Raw genomic sequence first — 19,821 nt, 5'->3', positions numbered from 1 at the left:
CTCTGATGCAGTTTGAGTATCTTGTAGTTATAAGACACCACAATACCATTTTTAAGCATGATACTTATTTTCCCTATATCATATTACTCTAAAGTGTTAAAGCAGTTGTTAGGATGGATAATCTTAGAGATGATAGACAAATTACTAAACATACATTTGGGTTTAAATCTATATGTAAATTCCTTGATTTCCATATATATATAATATATGTATGTATGTACCTATGTATTTTTCTTTGTACTAAAAATAAAATTATAATTACAATCTTACCAAAAATGAAATAGACCAAAAGTTTCCAAGAGGGGAAAAAATATTAAAATGCATCTAGGTTTCTGGCACAGCACTTCATTTTAGCAATTTTAAACCCTTGAGTTAATGTTTTCTGACTATTTGGAGTCTAAAATTTGAAGATGTTCTTTTAACAGAGTGGAAATGGTGCATGTAGTGTCCTCATGGTGATACAAAACTCTGTCATGCTTCGATACATGCAAATCTTCCGCAATACCATCTAACCTCTTCTTAATCCCGAGGTGCTGATTTTGCATAGTCATTGCTCTTACTCATCATGGCAGAGACAGTGTATTCATTCCTACTTTGTTGTTTTCCAGGTAGTTAAGAAAGAGCATGTTTAAACACATTTAGAACTCCACAGAGTTCATCAGAAATACTATCAAGGATTCCACTTGTCATGTACTTCCTAGCTGACAAGTTTTGGGATGGAAACTTCATGTGAAAGTGGGTTAACATCCAGGTCATGCACAGCATATCTTTTCCAGTCATAAATCGACTGGTACCTGTGCTAGGTATTGTAGAAGTGCCATCTGTGCTCCTGCACTGAGACATTTTGTCAGTCAACCCTGCTGTTCTGTGAAACCAATTAGGTTCACACAATTCAAGTCAATTTCTCTTACAGTGTCTTCTGTAGGAAGTATTTCAATACAGGAGCAGGGTACTAACCACTGCTCTTGACCTGAACCTGTAAGAAGAGAGAGAGACAGGGAAGATCATTACATACTATATCAAAAGCATAGATGTGGAAGATGAAAGAGGAGAGGTGGAGGAGGTGGAGCCAAAGGATGAGAGAAAAGGATGTGAAAAGAAGAAAGGGGAAAGAAAAAAGTCTAAAACTGTGCCCCCCAAATATTGATATTCACTACATTAGCAGTGCAAGTAATACTAAGAATATATAAGAGAAAGAGCTTACATGTTAAATGTCTAGTTCTTCTTTAAAACCATAGGTGGGAAAATATTTCTTCATTTTAGTACATTTGCAGAAGTGTCAAATGGTATTAAAAATAAAGGACTTACCAATGTTCTGTGGAACTCCTAAGAACAAAATCTGGGAGGTTGAAAACATGTATTTGATATTTTTGAGGACATAGACAAGTATTTTATCTAGGAAGGGTAAAAAGGTACTTAATCATTAAAAGAAAACAAAGCGATCATTTTCAGTGGCATTGTGAAATTTTTGATTGTGAAGTGGAAGACTCTTGTAATAGGAAGAAGTTTTTTAAATGGTACTTATAATTTCATCTTTTATTTGCACAAGAAAGGTTTAAGTTAATTTTATATTAGTTCTTCAGTTGATTGCCATTTGTCTCCACAAAAAATCTTTTGTGGTTGACAGTTCATTTTCTTTTTAGGGAAGTGGGTACTAACTAAGGAGTACATAATTAATAGTGCTGAAAGTGGCAGATGGCTTGATGAAACAACGTACGAATGGGGATATGAAATTGAAAGAGACACCCATTATTCACCTCAAATGCAATCTGCACCTAAAAGATGGCGTGAAGAACTGACAAACTCTAGTGCTCCAGGGGCCTTCCACAGATGGAAAGTTGTCCTCCTTGTTAAGAGATGTGATAAACGAATGGCATGTATTAGAAGGTAGGAGTTCCATCACAGTTAATTTGGTCCATAACAACCTCCAGCTATTCAAACAATTATTTTCATTAATATATTTCCGTAGCTTTATAATGACTTTAAATCTGTAACATCACTGCTTTTCTTGCCTTCTTTTAGTATAGTGTTTAAAATAACATGCATATGTTTTTATTAAGTAAGCTGCTAACAGAAACTTCCTTCCTGAGGCAAGATACACAGATTTATAGTTTTTATTTTGTGTGGGTGTTAGATTCAAATAGTAGCTGGAACTGTATACTTTATTTCACTTGACTAGGTGACCTGACTATGTTTCATGGATCTGGGCCACATTGCTACTGACCTGATGAGTCTTTGTGTCACATTTATGTAATACGTTCTTCTAGTTTTGAAGATGTAATTTGTTCTAAAACACATGACTCTGATATATTATAAATACAGGTAGGTTAGAAAGGGAGTATGCAGAAGCAGAAAAGGAAAGAAGGAAAAAAAGAAAGGTAAGTAAAACCAAAGTGCAAGAATGCTGAGAACATGTTTCTTTTCCATACTCTTCCTACACATTTGGATTCATTACTTTAAATTCTATATCTGAATTGAACTTTGTGCATATTTAAGTCTTGTTTGCATCTGGTACAGTAAAAGGAGCATCTCCTGACAGTTTCAGAGCTTTCCATTCATTCAGATACTCTCCGGCTTTCTATTGAGATCCCAGTTAGGACTGCTCAGGTCTGAGTGTGCTTCAGATCTACAGTCAAGAAGAGAACTGCAGTTTGTTGGATCGTAGTACAGGGCTTTGTGCTATATCACAGAATGCCTGTCTGTATTTCATAAAGACATAAAGTGAGGGGTAATTGGAGTTGTTATCTTCTCATTTTGCCAACTGAAGATATTTTTAAGTATGCTATTTTTTGGCTGAGTGGAAGAATTTACTGTGTCCTGCTACATTTGTGAAAAATGCTGATTCTTTTTCTATAAAAACTTCTCATGTAGATATTTATGATAACACTGTTGAAATGATGTCTTGCACACGGCTGTCTGTTGCTGTTTTTTGCAATAGAAATAACCTTTAACAGGAGCAACATCAGTAAGACGGATGAACAAGTTTGGTGGAAGATTTTTTTTACAGACTGTTTCCGATGCACTCAGTTTTTAGTCAGTCATAAAACACTGACAGGTGCTTGTCTTCAGCAGCTACTGGTTTCAGTCATAAAACATGCTATTGCTTTGGGGAAAATCTGGGTTTTTTTCTAATATTTAACAACATTGTGCCTTTTATCCCCTTTCTATGCTCTTCCTGCCTTTAGTGCCTTGCTGTTGGATAGGTGAGTGTAAGACCAGCACCATTTTCTTTTTGTATATCTGGATAATGAAAAATAAAACCTATATCCAGAATGTCATTAGATCTTATTTTCCCACCTTTTCTTTTGTCTGGCATTTTTTCTAAAAGATGGGAGCACTTGCAGCTGTACAGGTCTGAAAATTGTCCCTGGGGAAACTATTATGTGTAATAGTGCCCCAAAGACAAGCAAATCTCTTCTGTATATGATACTGGACAGCACTAATGCTGCAAATGTATATTTTTCTTATCAAAACATCATACTAATATTTCAGAAAAGCAGTGTGCCATTTTTGGTTAACTGCCTAATTTATAGGAAAACTTAACCAAAATATCATTATTTTGGGATAGATAATGCAATAAATTATAGCTGCTACCATTAAATTTGATACTTAGAAAGGTACACAGATGAAACTTTTTATCAGACATATTGGAGGTGTACATTGATTCCAATAACTAGTGTTAAATTTTGAAGAGAATAATGTTTTGTTAAGTGGGTTCTTCCATTTTCTGAAGACTTTTAAGTGCTCTTTTATCTTTCTAGTGAAGTTTGTGCTGTGCCATACATCTAGAAGCCTTATTCAGTTTCACTTGCATGCTTGTATTTTTGTAGCTTTAGGCAGTGTTAATATAATATAGTAAATACATCTTTCTAAATATGTTTATTTAGAGTTCTTAAAGCTGGAAAGGCAACCATATGTTCATCTGAAAATGCAGAGCACAATATAACTCATGTATTCATCAGTGGTAAAATTTCTCCTTTACAAAATAAAAAGCATCTCTCTGAAACTCAACACTACCATTTGGAATATATAGGACATTACCTTTTTCAAGTGAGTAAACTATTTATTAATTGCTATAAATAATGGAGGGGAATATAATCAGCCAGAGTGTTTTGTGATTTGATTAAAGTTAAGACAACTTTCTGATTCTGGGATCATGTATCGAAAAGATAGGAAGGCTCATGTATATATATCTAAATATCTGAAAGGAGTATGCATAATAGACAGGCAGGCCGTTGTCTGTGGTGCCCAGTTACAAGAACAAATGGAAAGTAAGGAACCAGACAGTTGGGTTTTCTTGCTGTGAAATTGATGAAACACTGTTGTCCGGTTGTCTGAAGGGGCCATAAAGTCTCCAGATGCCATCTGGATGTGGTCCTGTACAAGTGCAGAATTCACTAGAACCAGAATTTTGTTTTACTGTTTCCCTTAAGAGGGATCCCCCATGTTCCATACTTGTTTGCTTACCAGATTCACCATTCAGAAATTCTTAGTATTTTGATCTGGAGCTACTAGAAGGCTTCAGAATATTAATTTATTTCTCAGACTTTGGGTTGACTTTAATCAACTGCTAATTGAACCTACTACCTTTGTAAGCAAGTATGAGCTAAAACTCTGTTACCATTTGTAAATCCTTTGGTCTTCTGATCAAAGCACTTAGCTCTCCCTGTAGTAAAGGTGTTACAGAAGGGTCAGAATGCTGGAAGGTCTCAATGTTTATATCCTGAATAAAACATCAATGTGAGCTCTTACCCTAGTGCTTACTCTCTTAATGAAACTTGTTCAGGGAAGTTGCTCTCATTTAAACCTTCCAGATAAGATGGACATTTTCACAGATGGATTAATGTAAAAATTTTATGGTTATGTTACCTTTTATTGATCTCTATCAAAATCATGTGTTTCTTGCTATGCACCTTGAATTCCCCCCAGGTGAGATAACAACTTTCCATCTTAACTAGTCCATTAATTTGCACGTATCTGGTTTTGCTTAGATTTCATTAAAGGAACTCACCTCAGAGACCAAGAGAAGATTAGCTTTCTATTTAAGTGAATCCAAAGAACTCAGGAAACTGCCAAAGCTTCTAGTCTCTTAAAGGAAAAGAGTAAAACATAGGCAGTCAAATCACAGCACTTTCCAGATACATTAAATTTTATCAAAGAATGTTATGGACAAGCTCTTTTCTCTTTATCCCAGAAGTACTTGGCGTATTATTCAATTCACCTGTATCTATCTGATGATTCTTAACTCATGACACTGCAGGAGGAGTCTGGTTTTGTGGTTACCTGTTTACTTAAACAAACATGGTGTTTTATTCTTAACTTGTGTATCTTTGGTGAAAAGCATGCATTGAAACTCTTACTGAAATCTATGTTCTCAATCCATTGAGTAAAATTAAAATATTTTGTATAGTTATTTTTTTCAAGCAAAAGTTATTTTGTGGTATTACTGAGTCTTTTCAGAATTAGTTGGAAGCCAATTTGAGAAATGCTTCCTATTTCCTATGCTGAAGAAGTAGCTGAAAATGATTGGTGGACTCAGAGAATTAATTACTAGACAAACAGACAAAAATGTCAAAGAAAAAATAAGACAGTAAAACCTATTAAATTTTAAATTACTATTTTTTTCATGCTTATAGGCAAGAACTGAAAATATTTCACTGTAGTGGTCTATATGAAATAAATAGATAAATTGAATAAGAAATGCCTTATAAAATCTTTATGTCTACATTTTTGACCAGTTGAAAATGTGTGAGCTCTGGTTATAGTTTTTGAAAAGTTCTGAGAGAGAATCTGTTATGGAGAAATAGTCCTTGTTTCAGCCACAGAGATTGTTACTTGACTTAAAGTCAGAAAAAACAAATATAGGGAAGTTTACCTTGATAATTGCTGTGCTGTAACTTTGTACAGCAGCAGTGGTTTGTTTCCAAACCAGCAGCTCTTTATCTGATGCATGATGTAGACCCTAACACAATTACATAAACAATACACAGGCGCATAGTTTGCAATCCAATATATAGAAAAACCTAGCACATAAAAATTGGTTAGACCATTAGCTTTGAAACAAAGTATTATTTTTTTGCTCTGCAGAATGAAATACAAAATCCTGAAGATACACAAATGAACAATGTCCTGGCTGCACAAGAAACGGATCTAGTCATGTCTAAAATGGAACTTGCTGAAATGAAAAATGTTATTATAAAACATATGTATTTTACTGCGGTAAGTAACAGTTAATGCTTTGTTAGCATGATATATTTTATATACATACAATTTTACATTTTTATGTTGCATGAATTATATTAAAAACCTCTCTCTTTCGTTATAGTATTGAGCTACTAAGTTATATACTTGACATACCTTTAGACCTTTTAACCTGCAATATTTAATAATCCCATATTTACTACATGTACCATTAGTTAAAATAAAAATTAGTCACCGCAATTCACTGGCATGGGTATGTAGAAGACACGGTGTACTGCTTGAAGCCTTGATGTAATAGATGAGGTAAATAGTAGCAAACATTGTTCAACAAGATATCTTTGAATTACAGTCTTTCAGTGATTTTCCTGTTATTTAGCTAACTTATGCTAAAACGTTTTTCAAAACAATTATTGTAGAGCCAGTGTTTTGTTGACTCACATGAATGTTTTTTATTACAAGTCAAACGTAGAGCTAATGCACACCTTTGGTTTTCTGTTGTCACAGATCTAATCCTGATAAAATTGCTACCTTAGTAGTTAACAGCACTATTTCAAGTGAAGAGAAAGCAGCTGAACCTTGAGTTAGGATATATTATCTCCATAAGTTACAGTGATGCAGATGATGGCGTCTAAGTATATTGGTAGGAACTTGTTTACGTGAAGCATTCTAATTCTTAGTAGTGGAAGAATTAAAAATTTTAGGTCCTCAAGGTACACACAGTGTTTAAACACAAGATTACAAATAGAGGACTCATGCTGGTTAAATCTGTGCGCCATCAAATCTTTTATCAGTGACATTTTATCAAGGCTATACTCCCCAGACATTTAAAAAATACATTTGTTCTGAACTTTTCATGTACTTTACATACAGCAAATGCTCTGGTTCAAACTATTATGTATCAGATGAATTAACCCTTCAAAGACAGTGAGGATATTTTAGTAACATGTTTTAGTAACATTGTAATACTACACAATAACTGAATATGGCTATAACAGTAATACATTTTCACGCCTATGACCATATTTTTGCATGCAAGAGGAATCCAAAGTTGGCATTTTGCCACAGAAAACCTGAAAACTTTTAGTTATTTAATCTAGGAATACTGTCCTTACAGAGCAACCACATAACAACAAACAGACAATAGCAGGGGAAAATGGGAAGGAAAATTTGGCTATATTTTATTATTTTTAAGTCATTAGTCCCCTATTTCATAATTTAACCATCTCAATAGGTAAATCTAAATGCTAGGTTATGCTTGAACTACCTTTAACAGAAGTTGTAATTTGGAAAGTTTCATACGCTATTTATTGAATATGTTGACTGGTATCCAGTGTGCAGGTTGACTTTATCCTGTTTTACAGACTATTAAGCACAGGCTTATGCAAACAGACCGGCTGAACTGCAATCCAGAGGTAAGAATTATTTTAAAGGAGGGCGTTATGCATATGGAATTTTATTATTAAGTTGGACAAACATACTTTAATTGCAAAATTAGCTATCAAAAAACATTTCTAGATTTTGGCTATGCAAAACTCTGATAAAGCTTTTATTGCATTAACAAGCATCATTTGGTCTTGAAGGTTGCTTGTGCCTGTGATACTTTTAGTATTGACCCTCATTACAAAGAAAATGCTTAATCCTGCTAGCTAAGAGAACCTTACCTATTAATGTCACTTTAATTCCTTTATTTGTACTACTCAATTTCTCTTTATTTCCATTAGGCCAAATAAATGCCATAAAACAGGTCAGCAATAGATTTCATTAAGTCTTTGTAATAAATACCTGAAGTAAATTAATACTTTAAAAATTTTGCCTTGTCTAGCTATAATACTAAGAATAAATCTATGAACTGTGTTGAAACTCTGTTGCCTCTTCAGTACTCAAAAAGCATTTATACAGTGGCCATGAGCTACCAGTAGTGCATTTTATATAGTAACTTGTGTTATTTAAAAGTTAAAAAGGGAAACACTTAAAGTATGTGTTAGCATCCTAGTTACTTGAAATCAGTTTTTTTTCTGATATCTTTCTATTGACAATAAGGAAGGAAGAAGAAAAAATTTATTTCTAAAGTATGAGGAATAAAATACTTTTGTCATGGTCCAACACCATCACTAATCTGTAAAATGCTATGTGTGTTTCTGTTCCTGAAGAGGCTTGCATTGAAATTTAATCTTTGTGTGTATTTTATTGAATTAATGGGATAAAAAAATTACCTTTCTTAACACATGTAAACTGAAATTGTTTTCCTGTACTCTTAAGAATAATACCATTTTTTGCTTGGAAATTTTAAACCTTATTGTAATATTTTTCTTACTGTTCTGTCACTTTTATTGCTTTATGGAATACCCATTGCTAGCCTTTATATAATATTTGTCTTCCATAGTAAGTATATTTATGACTTTTATAAGCAGGTCCAGTAAACATTTCCAATAATACTGATGAAGTAAAATCAAACCTACAAACTAAATGAACATGTTAGATCTGCCTACTGTATTTTGTCACCTCAGTTTGCGCCTGCTAGGAAGGCTTAGGAGAGCTAAGTGTTCTTTTCCATCATCATCCCAAAATATTTATTTCTCTTTTGTCAGCTTTTCTTCTACATCATGCAATGTAAAAGATGTATTGTGTGGACCTTAATATTTCATTTGTTTCTGCTCAAAGTGCTAATGATTGTATCACCAGTGTTTCACAAGAAACTGCTGATTCCTCATCAGTCAGAGTGCAAGCCAGTGAAGTTTGGACAATTTATTAAGTCTCTTCAATAATAGGTGTCTTCTGATACTGACAAAAGTTTATTTTCTCAGTTTTGTATCATCCTTCTTTACCTCTTAGAAATGTGCTGAAAACCAGTCTCTAGTTTCTCTTTGACTTGAACGCTATACAAGAGCTACCACAGTCTTCCCAAAACATCTTTATTTTAGTGCCTTTTCAAAATAATGCATCAATGTTACTCTTTCTTCTAGTACAGAATTTTCAAAGAATAAAAATTTCAGTCACAATATATAAAGCTGGATCCTGGTGTGATCACCAGGTGAATGTTAGTAGTAACATGCTTCTATGCACCCAATATGCAGTCTTACATCTTAAATCCAGGTGGCAGAGAAGTTCTTCTTTGACTGTCATGAAACAGTTTATGATTGCTCTTTAGATATGCTGTTTGCATGTAATTAGCATTACAAAAGTATGAACGCAACCATTATTTCCAAAGGAAATTTTAGTGGGGATTTTAATAGTTCATATATGAAAAGATTTAAATAAATGTGAGTTGCAAATACCAGATGCACAAAGACTTGATTAAAAGAAAATTGTCTATATGAGCAGCTTTATTTATTGTTGATGTCTTACATTAGGAATCTGAGATACGAGACATTTGCGGAGACACCAAATGTCTAATGCTAAGGTGGAGTTCACTGAGATTTTAGCTGTGATTTAATCATGATTATAATTTCTTTCTGATCTTTTTTTTCATGTTTAAACAGAGCTCCTAATGTTTTTTTATCTTATTACTGGAACATTTCTGGAAGCTATCTAATATCAGTATGTTCTTTAGACTTCAAATCCCCAACCAGACTCTGACCAAATCTCTGTCAATTTAAAATATAAACTAATAATAATTAATAAGATCTTTAGACTGGATAATAGGAAAATTTATCTCTGCAAATGGTTGTCCAGTTCTGGAGAAGGCTTCCCAGGCCAGTAATGGAGTCATCGTCCCTGGAGGGATTTAGAAGATGGGTACAAGTGTCACTTAAGGGCATGGTTTAGTGGTGGGATTGGTAGTGCTGTTAATGGTTGCACTCAGTGCTCTTTTATAACAATTTTATCTGAACTATTCCATTAATGCACACTACAAGACAGGATTTTTGGCAGAGATCATAAGGTCTCGAATTTATCGATTCACCAACAATAAATTTATGTAACTGTTTAATTCCCAGCAGTCCAATCAGTCTGATGCTGCTTCTCTCAGCTGTGCTTCTTATCCCAGAATTACAAAAAATTTGAATTTACCAGAACCTCAGGCTGTGTACTCAAAAAAAAAGCTGTATTTTAGAAGAGTGGTTACCTGGCAGAAGAAAGCCATGCTTCAGTTAGCAATAGAGTTGCAACTAGCTTGTGCATGGGCTTTGGCTTGAATCTGAACTAGAGGAAAGATGTAAATAGCAATGTACCTGAGACCTTCACTAGCTCATTAGTGTCATTAATTTGTGATCTTTGGAAAGCTGAAAGTACAGACAGTAACAGGGAAATTGCAGAGCAGATAACAGCATCTCATGGAATCTACTGCATCTGACTGGGTTCTCTGAAAGCCATAAAGTTAAGAGTTTTGCTGTCATGAGTGACAGTGAGTAAGAAGGAAGTCCTGGGCCATTAAGATCTTCTTGACTGGACAGACGCCTTCTGCTTGGAAATAACAGTCCCTTTCCCCCTGCCCTGGCAGGGATATAAGGTGGTGTAGAATAACCTCCATGTCTTAGGGACATCCCCTGTGGCTACTGCAAAACTAAATTCTATCCTGTCAGGAACCAGGATATATAATGCCAACAGTTTAGTTAGGGATTACCTGTGTTAGTTAACTTGTTTGGTTAAAGGGTTTTTTAATTTAAGCTGTTTTTTTTTTTTTTTTTAATAATGATATCTCATTTCTAGGTTCAAAGTACTAACTGGTCCAGGGGTACTTGGTCTATACTTCAAGGATACGTGGAAGAAGACTTACTTCATGATGTAGTCACAGAACTTGCTACAGGCCATATGTACAGTGCACCTCCTGTGCAACTTCTTCATCCTCTTCTAGAATATGTCCTATTGGTGAGAGACGAAGACTAAAGTATTATTAAAAATAAAAGTAATAAATTGAAATATTATAATCTTTGTTTCTGACATAGTATTTAGTAGGTTTTAGTGATTCATTCACCCTTCTTTTTGTGCTGATCAATGTGCTTCTAAAAATAAGAAAGGATTTTAGAAAGGGTTTTTTCAAATTAGTATTTATTTGCAAGCCAAACTAATGTAATGCTCTAAATATTGTGGAAGGTTTGGCCATAAATATTTTTTGTTACTTTTAGAAACAGCACTATGCTAGTATGCTACGGATAGATCAATTGACAACAAGGTTTGCTCTAAATAGTGGTGCATTCAACTGGCATATCACAGTAGAACAAGTTCTCCTCTTTCTCTTCCCTTTTTTTTTTATATTTAACTATTTAACGTATTTTTCTCCTTGGAGTTGTGCATTAAATTGCATGCTACTTCAGTGATTAAATTTGGTCACTTGAGATTGTAAAGATTAAAGAAAATAAGTAAACTCTTAGTGATAATAAATATAGATCTTTGGCTGGTCTGGAGCCAATATTATTTTCATTTTTTTACAGGGAAACAATGATACATTATTTTTTGCCAAACTTTGTCATGTTTTTTACCTTGTTCTTCATTGTGAACCTCCCTGGAAGTCCCCATTGATGTTGAAGTACTATTTGGATTTTCTTCAGTGTCCTATCTGTAAGAAAGGCACATGGTCCTTTATAGAGATGCTTGTAAGGTAAGAAGGATTAATGAGGTATTGAATGCAATAGTTATGTTACTTCAAACTCAGGGACAGCAGAGGAGAGTTGGCATTCTATTGCACCAAAGTGCTGTTTTCAACAGAACAAGTTACCAGTATGTGAAAGTCCAGAATTGTAACAGATTTGGACATTTCAGTTTATGTTTCAAAAAGTGTTAGCTCACAGGCAGATGAAATTTTTTGAAAGAAAAATAAATACATTTTTTTAGCCTTATTCAGTTTTAAAAAAATATTTTATTTCTTAAGCTCTTTACAGAGTTCAGTAATCTGTGTACTGTTGCTGTTGTTGTGTGTATACATATAAACATACACACACACACACATGCATATATCTGCAGTTACAAAGCAAATTCAAAGGCTTATCTTACCAAACATGAAGATTCATGTTGTATTTACATTTTAAACATAATCTTTGCCATCTTTTTGAAGAAGTCTGATTATATCTGCTTCTACAGAGACAAGACAGTATTTAGGATCTCTTTGGATAATTAGACTCTGCTTTTCCTTGAGAACTTATTTTTTGTAATTTACATCAACAGAAATTAATTCTTCATTTGGAAAAGAAACTACACCTCTTCTTGTGGCAGTGAAAAAAACTCAAGTAATATTTAAACACTTTGATACAACTATGATTACAGATATATGGATGTGCGTGATTGTAAGCATGTCTTGAAGAACAGGAAACAGAATTTATCTTTTAGATTGAGTATTTTGTCTTTTAGTACTTCCTGGAGAATGGGAATACCCAGAAGTTGTATACCTGGTTCTAATACTCAAAATTCTAGACAAAAAGTGTGTTTGCATGTTACTTCAGAATTATCTACATCATGTTTAACAATTTGTAGTCCTGTCAAGTAGTATGTATGAACTGTTATCTGAACAGAAGTTTGTAGGATGTTACCATGTCTATAAAATAGTACAAAATTAGCTTGTATTTAAAGAATTTTAAAGTTCTATTTATAGTAATTGTACAATATCTCAAGTAGAGACAGGAAAAAAGAAATCCAGTTAAATTATTTAGTTTATACTATAATACAAAATCTTCATCTGGAACACAAAAGCTCAGTCATAAACATGTTGAGTTTGTTTTTTTTTCTTTTGAAAAAAAGCTTTAAAACTGGAAAATTAGGTTGGAAAAAATGTTGACTGTTGCTGAGGAGCAAACTATTTCCTTGTCAAAACACACCAGATTCAAAGCTAACTTTTTTCCAATAGATTATCTTATATTTCTATCATACAAATGGAATTTTTCATTTTTTATTTTTCAGGTCTTGCCTTTATTGTGAAACAGTTTGTCATACAGTCACAGTTTTAGAGACAGAAGATGAACTGAGGATAGTTCATAAAACATTATTGAAGTATTTCTTTGATTTAGTTAAAGGCGAAGTAGAGTTTCTGACAAAAAGGTGGGATTTATAGAATAATACATGTGTTTCTTTATTTGCAGCAGCTTGTATCCTAATTTGTGTATATCTCTGATAAGATACTGCTCTGAAAGCAGTTTAACAATTCCATTTATATTTCTCAATTCTTAGTTTGTTTATTGTAAATTCATAGGTTTTTTCATAATGTTTTAAGACATCTTGTCTTTTCCAGCTTGTTATTCCAGTAAGCATTTAATTTTGCTCATAAAGTGGTACTTGTAGATTTGCAGTACTTGACTATTCATTCTTTAAGGTAGACAAGCAGCATTTTGAATTTTTTTTAAAATTCAAATAACTGTTATCTCCATTTTATCTTAGGGAGACAATTACCTTTCCTTGGTTTATGAAGTCTAAAAAGTCTAGGTTTTGCTTTGCCTTTATATAGAAATGGTGACCTTTACTTTATGTAAGTAGTGGCATAGTATTAGAATTCCACAGGTCTAACAGTAATAGTCATCATCATTGTACTTAACTCTTCATCAGAAATTGTGTCTGATCTTTCCATAGGTAAAAATCGCCAAATCTGTGTGTATTGTGAATGAAGGCAAGGTTTCTGTCTGGTAGCTATAATAATCAAAGTGGCATAAAGCTTTAGGTTTTTTCACCTTTTTTTTTACAGTTTGGTTGAAGGAACAAATTCACAGCATCAAGACTTGCCTCAGACGGTTCTTCTGAAGACATTCTTGGTTGAAAGTGGGACCGCAGTGCTTTTTACCAAACACATAAATATTCTAGCAGATTGGGTCATATTTTCCTATAGAGAATTAAATGGAAAAAATGATGTGAGTGTGAATTTTATACTTTAAAATAATGAAGACTGACATATTTTTTAAATGCCTTTTGTTCATTCTTTTGTGAGGAATTATATGCACATATAACAGCTGCTTGTTATAGCTGCCTTTTGTTGTGAAGCATGCTGGTTTTTGCTCCACTAAAGAAATGAATTGATCCATAAGATTCTTATATAGATATGTAGAGAAGAAACGAGTCATGAGTAGCTTGTTGGCTACATTCAGATGTTCACATGCCCTTCCCAGCAGGTATTACTGTAGTTATTACAGACACCAGCTTGTTCTCTCAAACAATATGGTGTAGTGAAAGAAGTGATTATCTTATTTTACAGGGATAGGATTCAGGAAACATTTCAAAGAGAAACCTAACAAAACTAACACTTTTTTTGTTGTTTGCTAGATATGCAGTGTTTTACTGTAATAAAATGCCCTGGTTTTCTTCCTAAGCCTTTTAGTTTCATTTGGAATATTTCCTAGGATTTAGCATAAAAATGTAGCTGAAGGCAACTTAATTGCTATTCTGTGACCTGCTGACCAGCAGGACATTGACCTGAAAGATACTAACTGTCCTCTATACCACCTATTTCTTTTCAGAAGCAAGAGGCCTTGTAAAACATCTTTGACTTCTAGATTCTCACATAAAATAAAACCTAACTGCTGTCTCTGCATTCTCTTTTAAATTATTGTGAGAGCACAGAATAAATAGGTACTCCATTCACTTTTTCTGTACAGTAACAGAACAATAGAAAATCAAGTATTTCAGGGAGATAAAAGCACTTTCAATAACCAAGTAGTTATTCATTATGCTATGAAAGCAAAAAGATTAAACATAATGAGAGCTTCAATCATCTTACCTAGCCAGACCTCCTACCTTTTTTGAGGGCTATCAAAGCAAGACATTGTAAAACAGTGCTGCTTTTTATCCTCGGTCAAGATACTTAAAAAGTGCCTAAAATTAGGCTTCTATACCCATATTTATATTCAAGCAACCTATCTTTTCAAAGGTATTGAGCAGCAAGCAAGCTTACTTGCAGTTGGTGTCAGTAGCCATTCTGTTTCTTTGGAAAATGACATTACTTTCATATTTTTCCTGGTGTTGAATCTGCAGTTTAAGTGTAGGTACATTTAGTTTTTCCTGCTATGCCTTCCTTTGACAGGTTCTAGCACTGTAAGCCATGCCTTTCTTATAAACCTTTCCTTACACAGGCAGAATAATCACTTTTGTCAAACAGTACTACATATATGAAAAATAAGCTTAATCCTCACACACAACATAAATCACAGAGATCTGCCTCTTGTTTAGATTCTATTTGTTTTATATACATATATATCAGAATTGTCATTTCAGCACAAATCCTGGATGTGTGTTGTTTTCTCACTTTGATCTTAATGCACCGTAGTGTAAACTGTCCTACACAGATGAATTCTAGTCTTAAAAAGCAGCTTGTTGCCTCATAATATCTGTAGTGTATTATGTTTTATCTAACAGCTTTGTTCCTCATATTTATTTATCTGTTGCACTTTTTTCCCATTACATTTTTGGCAAAATTAAATTCTAAACCAAAAGACCATATTTTTACAATCCAACTAATTCATCCCTTCAGTCAGTCTCAATCTTGTTCTATTAAAGCATGGTATTTTTCTGTATTTTCAGACTAATTTTAAAACTCCATTACACAGTTTAAAAAGTCATTCAGAAAATCAAAAGAGTGAAACCTCCCTAGCTGTGCAGACAGAACTGTGTTTTCTCCTTCCTTTTTCTATCATTTCAGAGATACATAAATAAATACACAGTATTTCTGTGTCATTGGGGGTAGCATACAGGGTGCAAAATTGTCCTTCCTGTTTTCAGTTTGAAGGTGTGAGTCATTGTTACCAGCTTTGTTTTATAAAAGCTGTCTGCTTAAGAGGTAACACCTTGGCAAGAAGCATGTAGGGCCATTCAGAAATGTAAATAAAAGTAATGATTTTGGTAATTGTTACTGTCTGCATGTGGTTGGTAGCATATTGCAAAAGGGTGACTGTATTTCTCAATGCACCTAAGTGTGTTAGCTTGTGGGAATAAGCATGTTGTGGTATACCAAACTTCTGTACAATTCTTCAGCAAAAATATCTATAAGTGGAAACAGATGAATAATTTAACTAAATTCTTTTTTTGAATGTATCTAATGTAATATTTTCTAACTGGTAAAAGCAAGCAGCTATTAATTGTTTTAGCTTTTTAGAATCAGATTATCTCTTTTTGTGATTCAAAGAGGTTGCAACAAAGAGCGCTGGAGTGCAGGGAAAATATCTGTGTGTGTTTCCTCTCTCCTAATGCTGAGTTGCTGCAAAATTATGTTTTATGTATGTGTGTAAACACACCGTGTAAAAAGAGCAGTCCCAAAAAGAGTGAAAAACAAAGCACAAAGTTGAGAGTATTTGTTTTCTGGAGTTAGATAGAATTTTCTGTATTTTAGAAGTAGCAGAATAAATATAGTGACAGCAAATTGGATGTCCTCACTGATCACTGGGTTAACCTTTTTGGACAACATAGTAGAATAATATTGATACACTGATCTTGGTTAAAAGGCACTGCCAAAGAACATAAAAGATTTCCAATTATTTGAGCTCTTCAGATCAATTTTGAATATAATTCTAAAATAAATTAGCGTATATTGTTTGCTATATTATTTAAACAGCTTTGATGGGGGAACTTCTGGTTAAAGTTCCTTGAATCAAATTTCTTAATTCAGTTTTAGAATTTACCAGGGAATGTGTATGTTGATTATAACACTTCTGGTTGCATTGAGCTATTGCATGGTTTTTCACAGTGTCACAGATGGTATCAGCAATGCTTTTCATCCCTGAAAATACTGGTGGAGATTTTTTTTAAAAGCTGTCTTACATAGGCTGACAAAGAGGTGACAAAGGCATTCATTCAGGTTTTTAGTTGCACAGTATAAATTTGTGTGGTGTAGAACCAAATGTCTTCCTGGTCTGTCACTTGCAGTAGTTTTTTTGGAAGTATGTTTTAGGCATTTGTGGAATATTACATTTACAGCACATGAAAAAAACCCTCTTCTTCAGAGTTCTAAAATAACTCAGTAATTCAAAGTAAAAAAGTTAAAATTAATTTTCTTATAAGAACTTTTATGTGTAAAAACATACTGTGAAACTTCTGCCACTGTAGCACTATATTTGACTTGACAAAACATTAAATGGAACAGCAATGTAGGAATTGAATTTGCTAAGCTAACAGGTATCAGTTGAAGTGATGTGACCTTGTATGCTAACAGATTCAATAGCTTCTTCCAACTTCTGTGCTTTTCTTAGTGAGATAGCTTTGATTTTCAACAATAAGAATAAGGAAGAGAATTTTGAAAAGAGGTTTCACTGCATATTACTTAATTAGCTGTACATGGTGTACAGTGCATATTACTTAATAAGCTGTACATGGCCAATATCAGCTGGCAGGTAAGGCTCCACCCTGCATTGAGTTGAGGGAGAGAATCAGAAGGACAAATTTAAAAATGTATGACATGATATAAAGATAGTTTAATAAGTGAAACAAATGCTTACCTACAAGCAAAGCAAAATAAGGATTACATTCAGTGCTTCCCATCAGCAGGCAGATGTTCAGTGACTTCTTGGAAAGCAGGGCTTTGTAAGACATGGCAGCTACTAGGCAAGGCAAACACCATCACTTTGAACGTCCTCTCTTCCTTCTTTACCCAGCTTTGTGCTGAGCACAATGTTTAGAAGACCTTTGGTAATTCTGGGTCTGATGCCCCTTCCAGCTTCTTGTTGTAGGAGCAGGTCTTGGCATTGTTACACATGGTAGCAAATTTCAAGTTTAATGGAAAAGCTTGAGTTTTTTTTACTTTTTAATACTGTGTGTGTTTTCATTACTGTGCATTGTTTTGTGGTTGAAATTGAAAATACCATTTAATGTGTTAACATTTAAACATTTTTAGAACATATGGTCCTTTCAGGAAATTAGACCAATTTCCCTCTCCCTCATTTGTAGCATTGAACCATTTATTTAAAATATTGAGGAGAAGCTCTTGGTTTGTCCTACCATTCTTTTACAAAAATGCCAACCAAGCCTACACTAGTTGGCAGTATCTGGCTTGTCTTGTCAGCCTGCAGAGATTCTTGGCTGGGCAAATGTAGATGCAGCTAGAGTACTAGCTACATTTAATAGTCACTATATATCTGATTGTGAAAAGTTATTAATACTTGCAGTATTAACAGTCATTATTTCAGTCTGCTCCTTCAGTGTCTGCTTTCACCCCCACCCTTTTTCTTAAAAATATTTCATAAAGGAATTAATTAAGGTAGTGATTTAGAAACTATAAAGATAATGTAAATACTTGTGCTTTACAGCTCTATCTACCTTAGATTACATCTGTATGTCCTTGCTCCTGTCACTTAACTTTTGTTCAAACTGTGCTTATTTGCTGTGTTAGTGAAATTTATTTCCAGTAAAGAACTATTGGTGGAATTATATTATTCACCCCGTATTTTGCTTTGGGGTCCAGTGATAAGAGGTATACATATTTAAGGGAAATTTAAATGCATTTCAGATATTTTAAATTGTTCTTCAGTTTCTGTTCTTGTATCCTCAGAAGATAGGGAGTGTAAATGTACCTTTTTAAATATTTAAACTTTAGTTTAAAAATTATACTTCCAGGTTTTTGACAGGCCATATCTGTGTTGTCAGGGTTTTTTTCATTATGAGATTTCACCATTCATATATAATAAAATATTATGACATAATAAAGTAAGGGGAAAACCAAATCAAGTAGAGTTTAAGAAAGTAAGTAGTAGTCCTGGAAGCAGTCTTGGAGATGACATTTATAACAGATTTTGTCTGGCCAGTTATTAAAAATCTTAAGGGATGGAGGCTATACTTCCACCCCACACCATGTTTATTTGTAGTTGTGGTTGTGTTTATTCCTTTTCTTTTGAGTGATGAGTAACTGTTAACTGTAGTGACAGTATTTGTGTAGTTTTCAACAAATTACTTTATGTTTTTATTATCATCTATGTCACTGTCTCCATTGTTCATATGTACATCTGTTTGATTTATTGATGCTCAAACTGGTTTTGGTGCGTTTCAGCTGCTAAGGAATCCTAGTAAATTATTTTAAACCAACCTTGAACATATTTTGTTCTCAAAGGAGTATCAGACAAATCATTGACTGTAGCATGTACCCATTGAGTCTGGTTTGTCTCTTAGCCAAAATTGTCCAGTTGCAAGTACTCATCTTTTACAATATGCCATATATCAACTGGAGCTCTAGTGTAACAGTATAATTCTCTGGTAGAGCCTTAGCTCAGGCGAATTTAATGTGTTCCTACTGTGGTGCCTATGTTCTTCCAAGCTGTGCTTTCAAAACATCTGTTGGTACACGTGGCCAGAGGAGTAACTTATTTCAGAGTAATTGTATAAAATATTTCTACTATGGCTCAGAAAGGTATGTTGGTAGACATGACCTTGCGATGACTAACACAAACTAGAAACACTGATTTACCTGATCAGTATTGATTAAGTTTCATATGGGTGAATAAATGCATTCATCTATCTCATGGTGGTGTCTGGGTAGCTAAATTCCTGTGTATTGTCTTGATGCCTCTTGAAGAAAATACGCTTCAGTTTTCTTTACTTGTTCATCTTGTTCATGACCATTTTCACAGGATCACTGAATAAGTTGACTTGGAAGGAACCCATAAGAATATATATATATAGCTATAGCTATAATTTATTTGTTTGTTTGGGGTTTTTTTTGTTTTTTTTTTTTTTTGTTTGTTTGTTTGGGTTTTTTTTTGTGTGTGTGTTCCTGTTCAAGGTAGAACATTG

General features: G+C 33.7%; 1 protein-coding gene across 21 annotated transcripts in view; it reads left to right on the top strand.

The window, feature by feature from the left end:
* Positions 1-19,821, top strand: part of SLF1 (SMC5/6 complex localization factor 1) — a 33,010-nt gene that overhangs the window by 1,882 nt on the left and 11,307 nt on the right. For 12 of the 21 annotated variants that reach the window (XM_021541545.4, XM_021541544.4, XM_085568066.1 and 9 more), the window contains 9 exons: positions 1,644-1,887; positions 3,186-3,203; positions 3,888-4,050; positions 6,088-6,219; positions 7,563-7,613; positions 10,849-11,007; positions 11,571-11,737; positions 13,030-13,167; positions 13,805-13,967. In XM_021541545.4, the coding sequence (XP_021397220.2) occupies positions 1,644-1,887; positions 3,186-3,203; positions 3,888-4,050; positions 6,088-6,219; positions 7,563-7,613; positions 10,849-11,007; positions 11,571-11,737; positions 13,030-13,167; positions 13,805-13,967 (1,235 nt within the window). The remainder of the gene's footprint in view (positions 1-1,643; positions 1,888-3,185; positions 3,204-3,887; positions 4,051-6,087; positions 6,220-7,562; positions 7,614-10,848; positions 11,008-11,570; positions 11,738-13,029; positions 13,168-13,804; positions 13,968-19,821) is intronic. The other 9 variants (XM_085568068.1, XM_085568062.1, XM_085568061.1 and 6 more) reach the window with 1 other exon arrangement.

This window comes from Lonchura striata, chromosome Z (assembly GCF_050655825.1).
Source record: "Lonchura striata isolate lonStrDom1 chromosome Z, ASM5065582v1, whole genome shotgun sequence".
In the NCBI taxonomy this organism is placed as follows: Eukaryota; Metazoa; Chordata; class Aves; order Passeriformes; family Estrildidae; genus Lonchura; species Lonchura striata.
The sequence above is the reverse complement of the archived record's forward strand: the minus strand, read 5'-3'. Positions and strand labels throughout refer to the sequence as shown.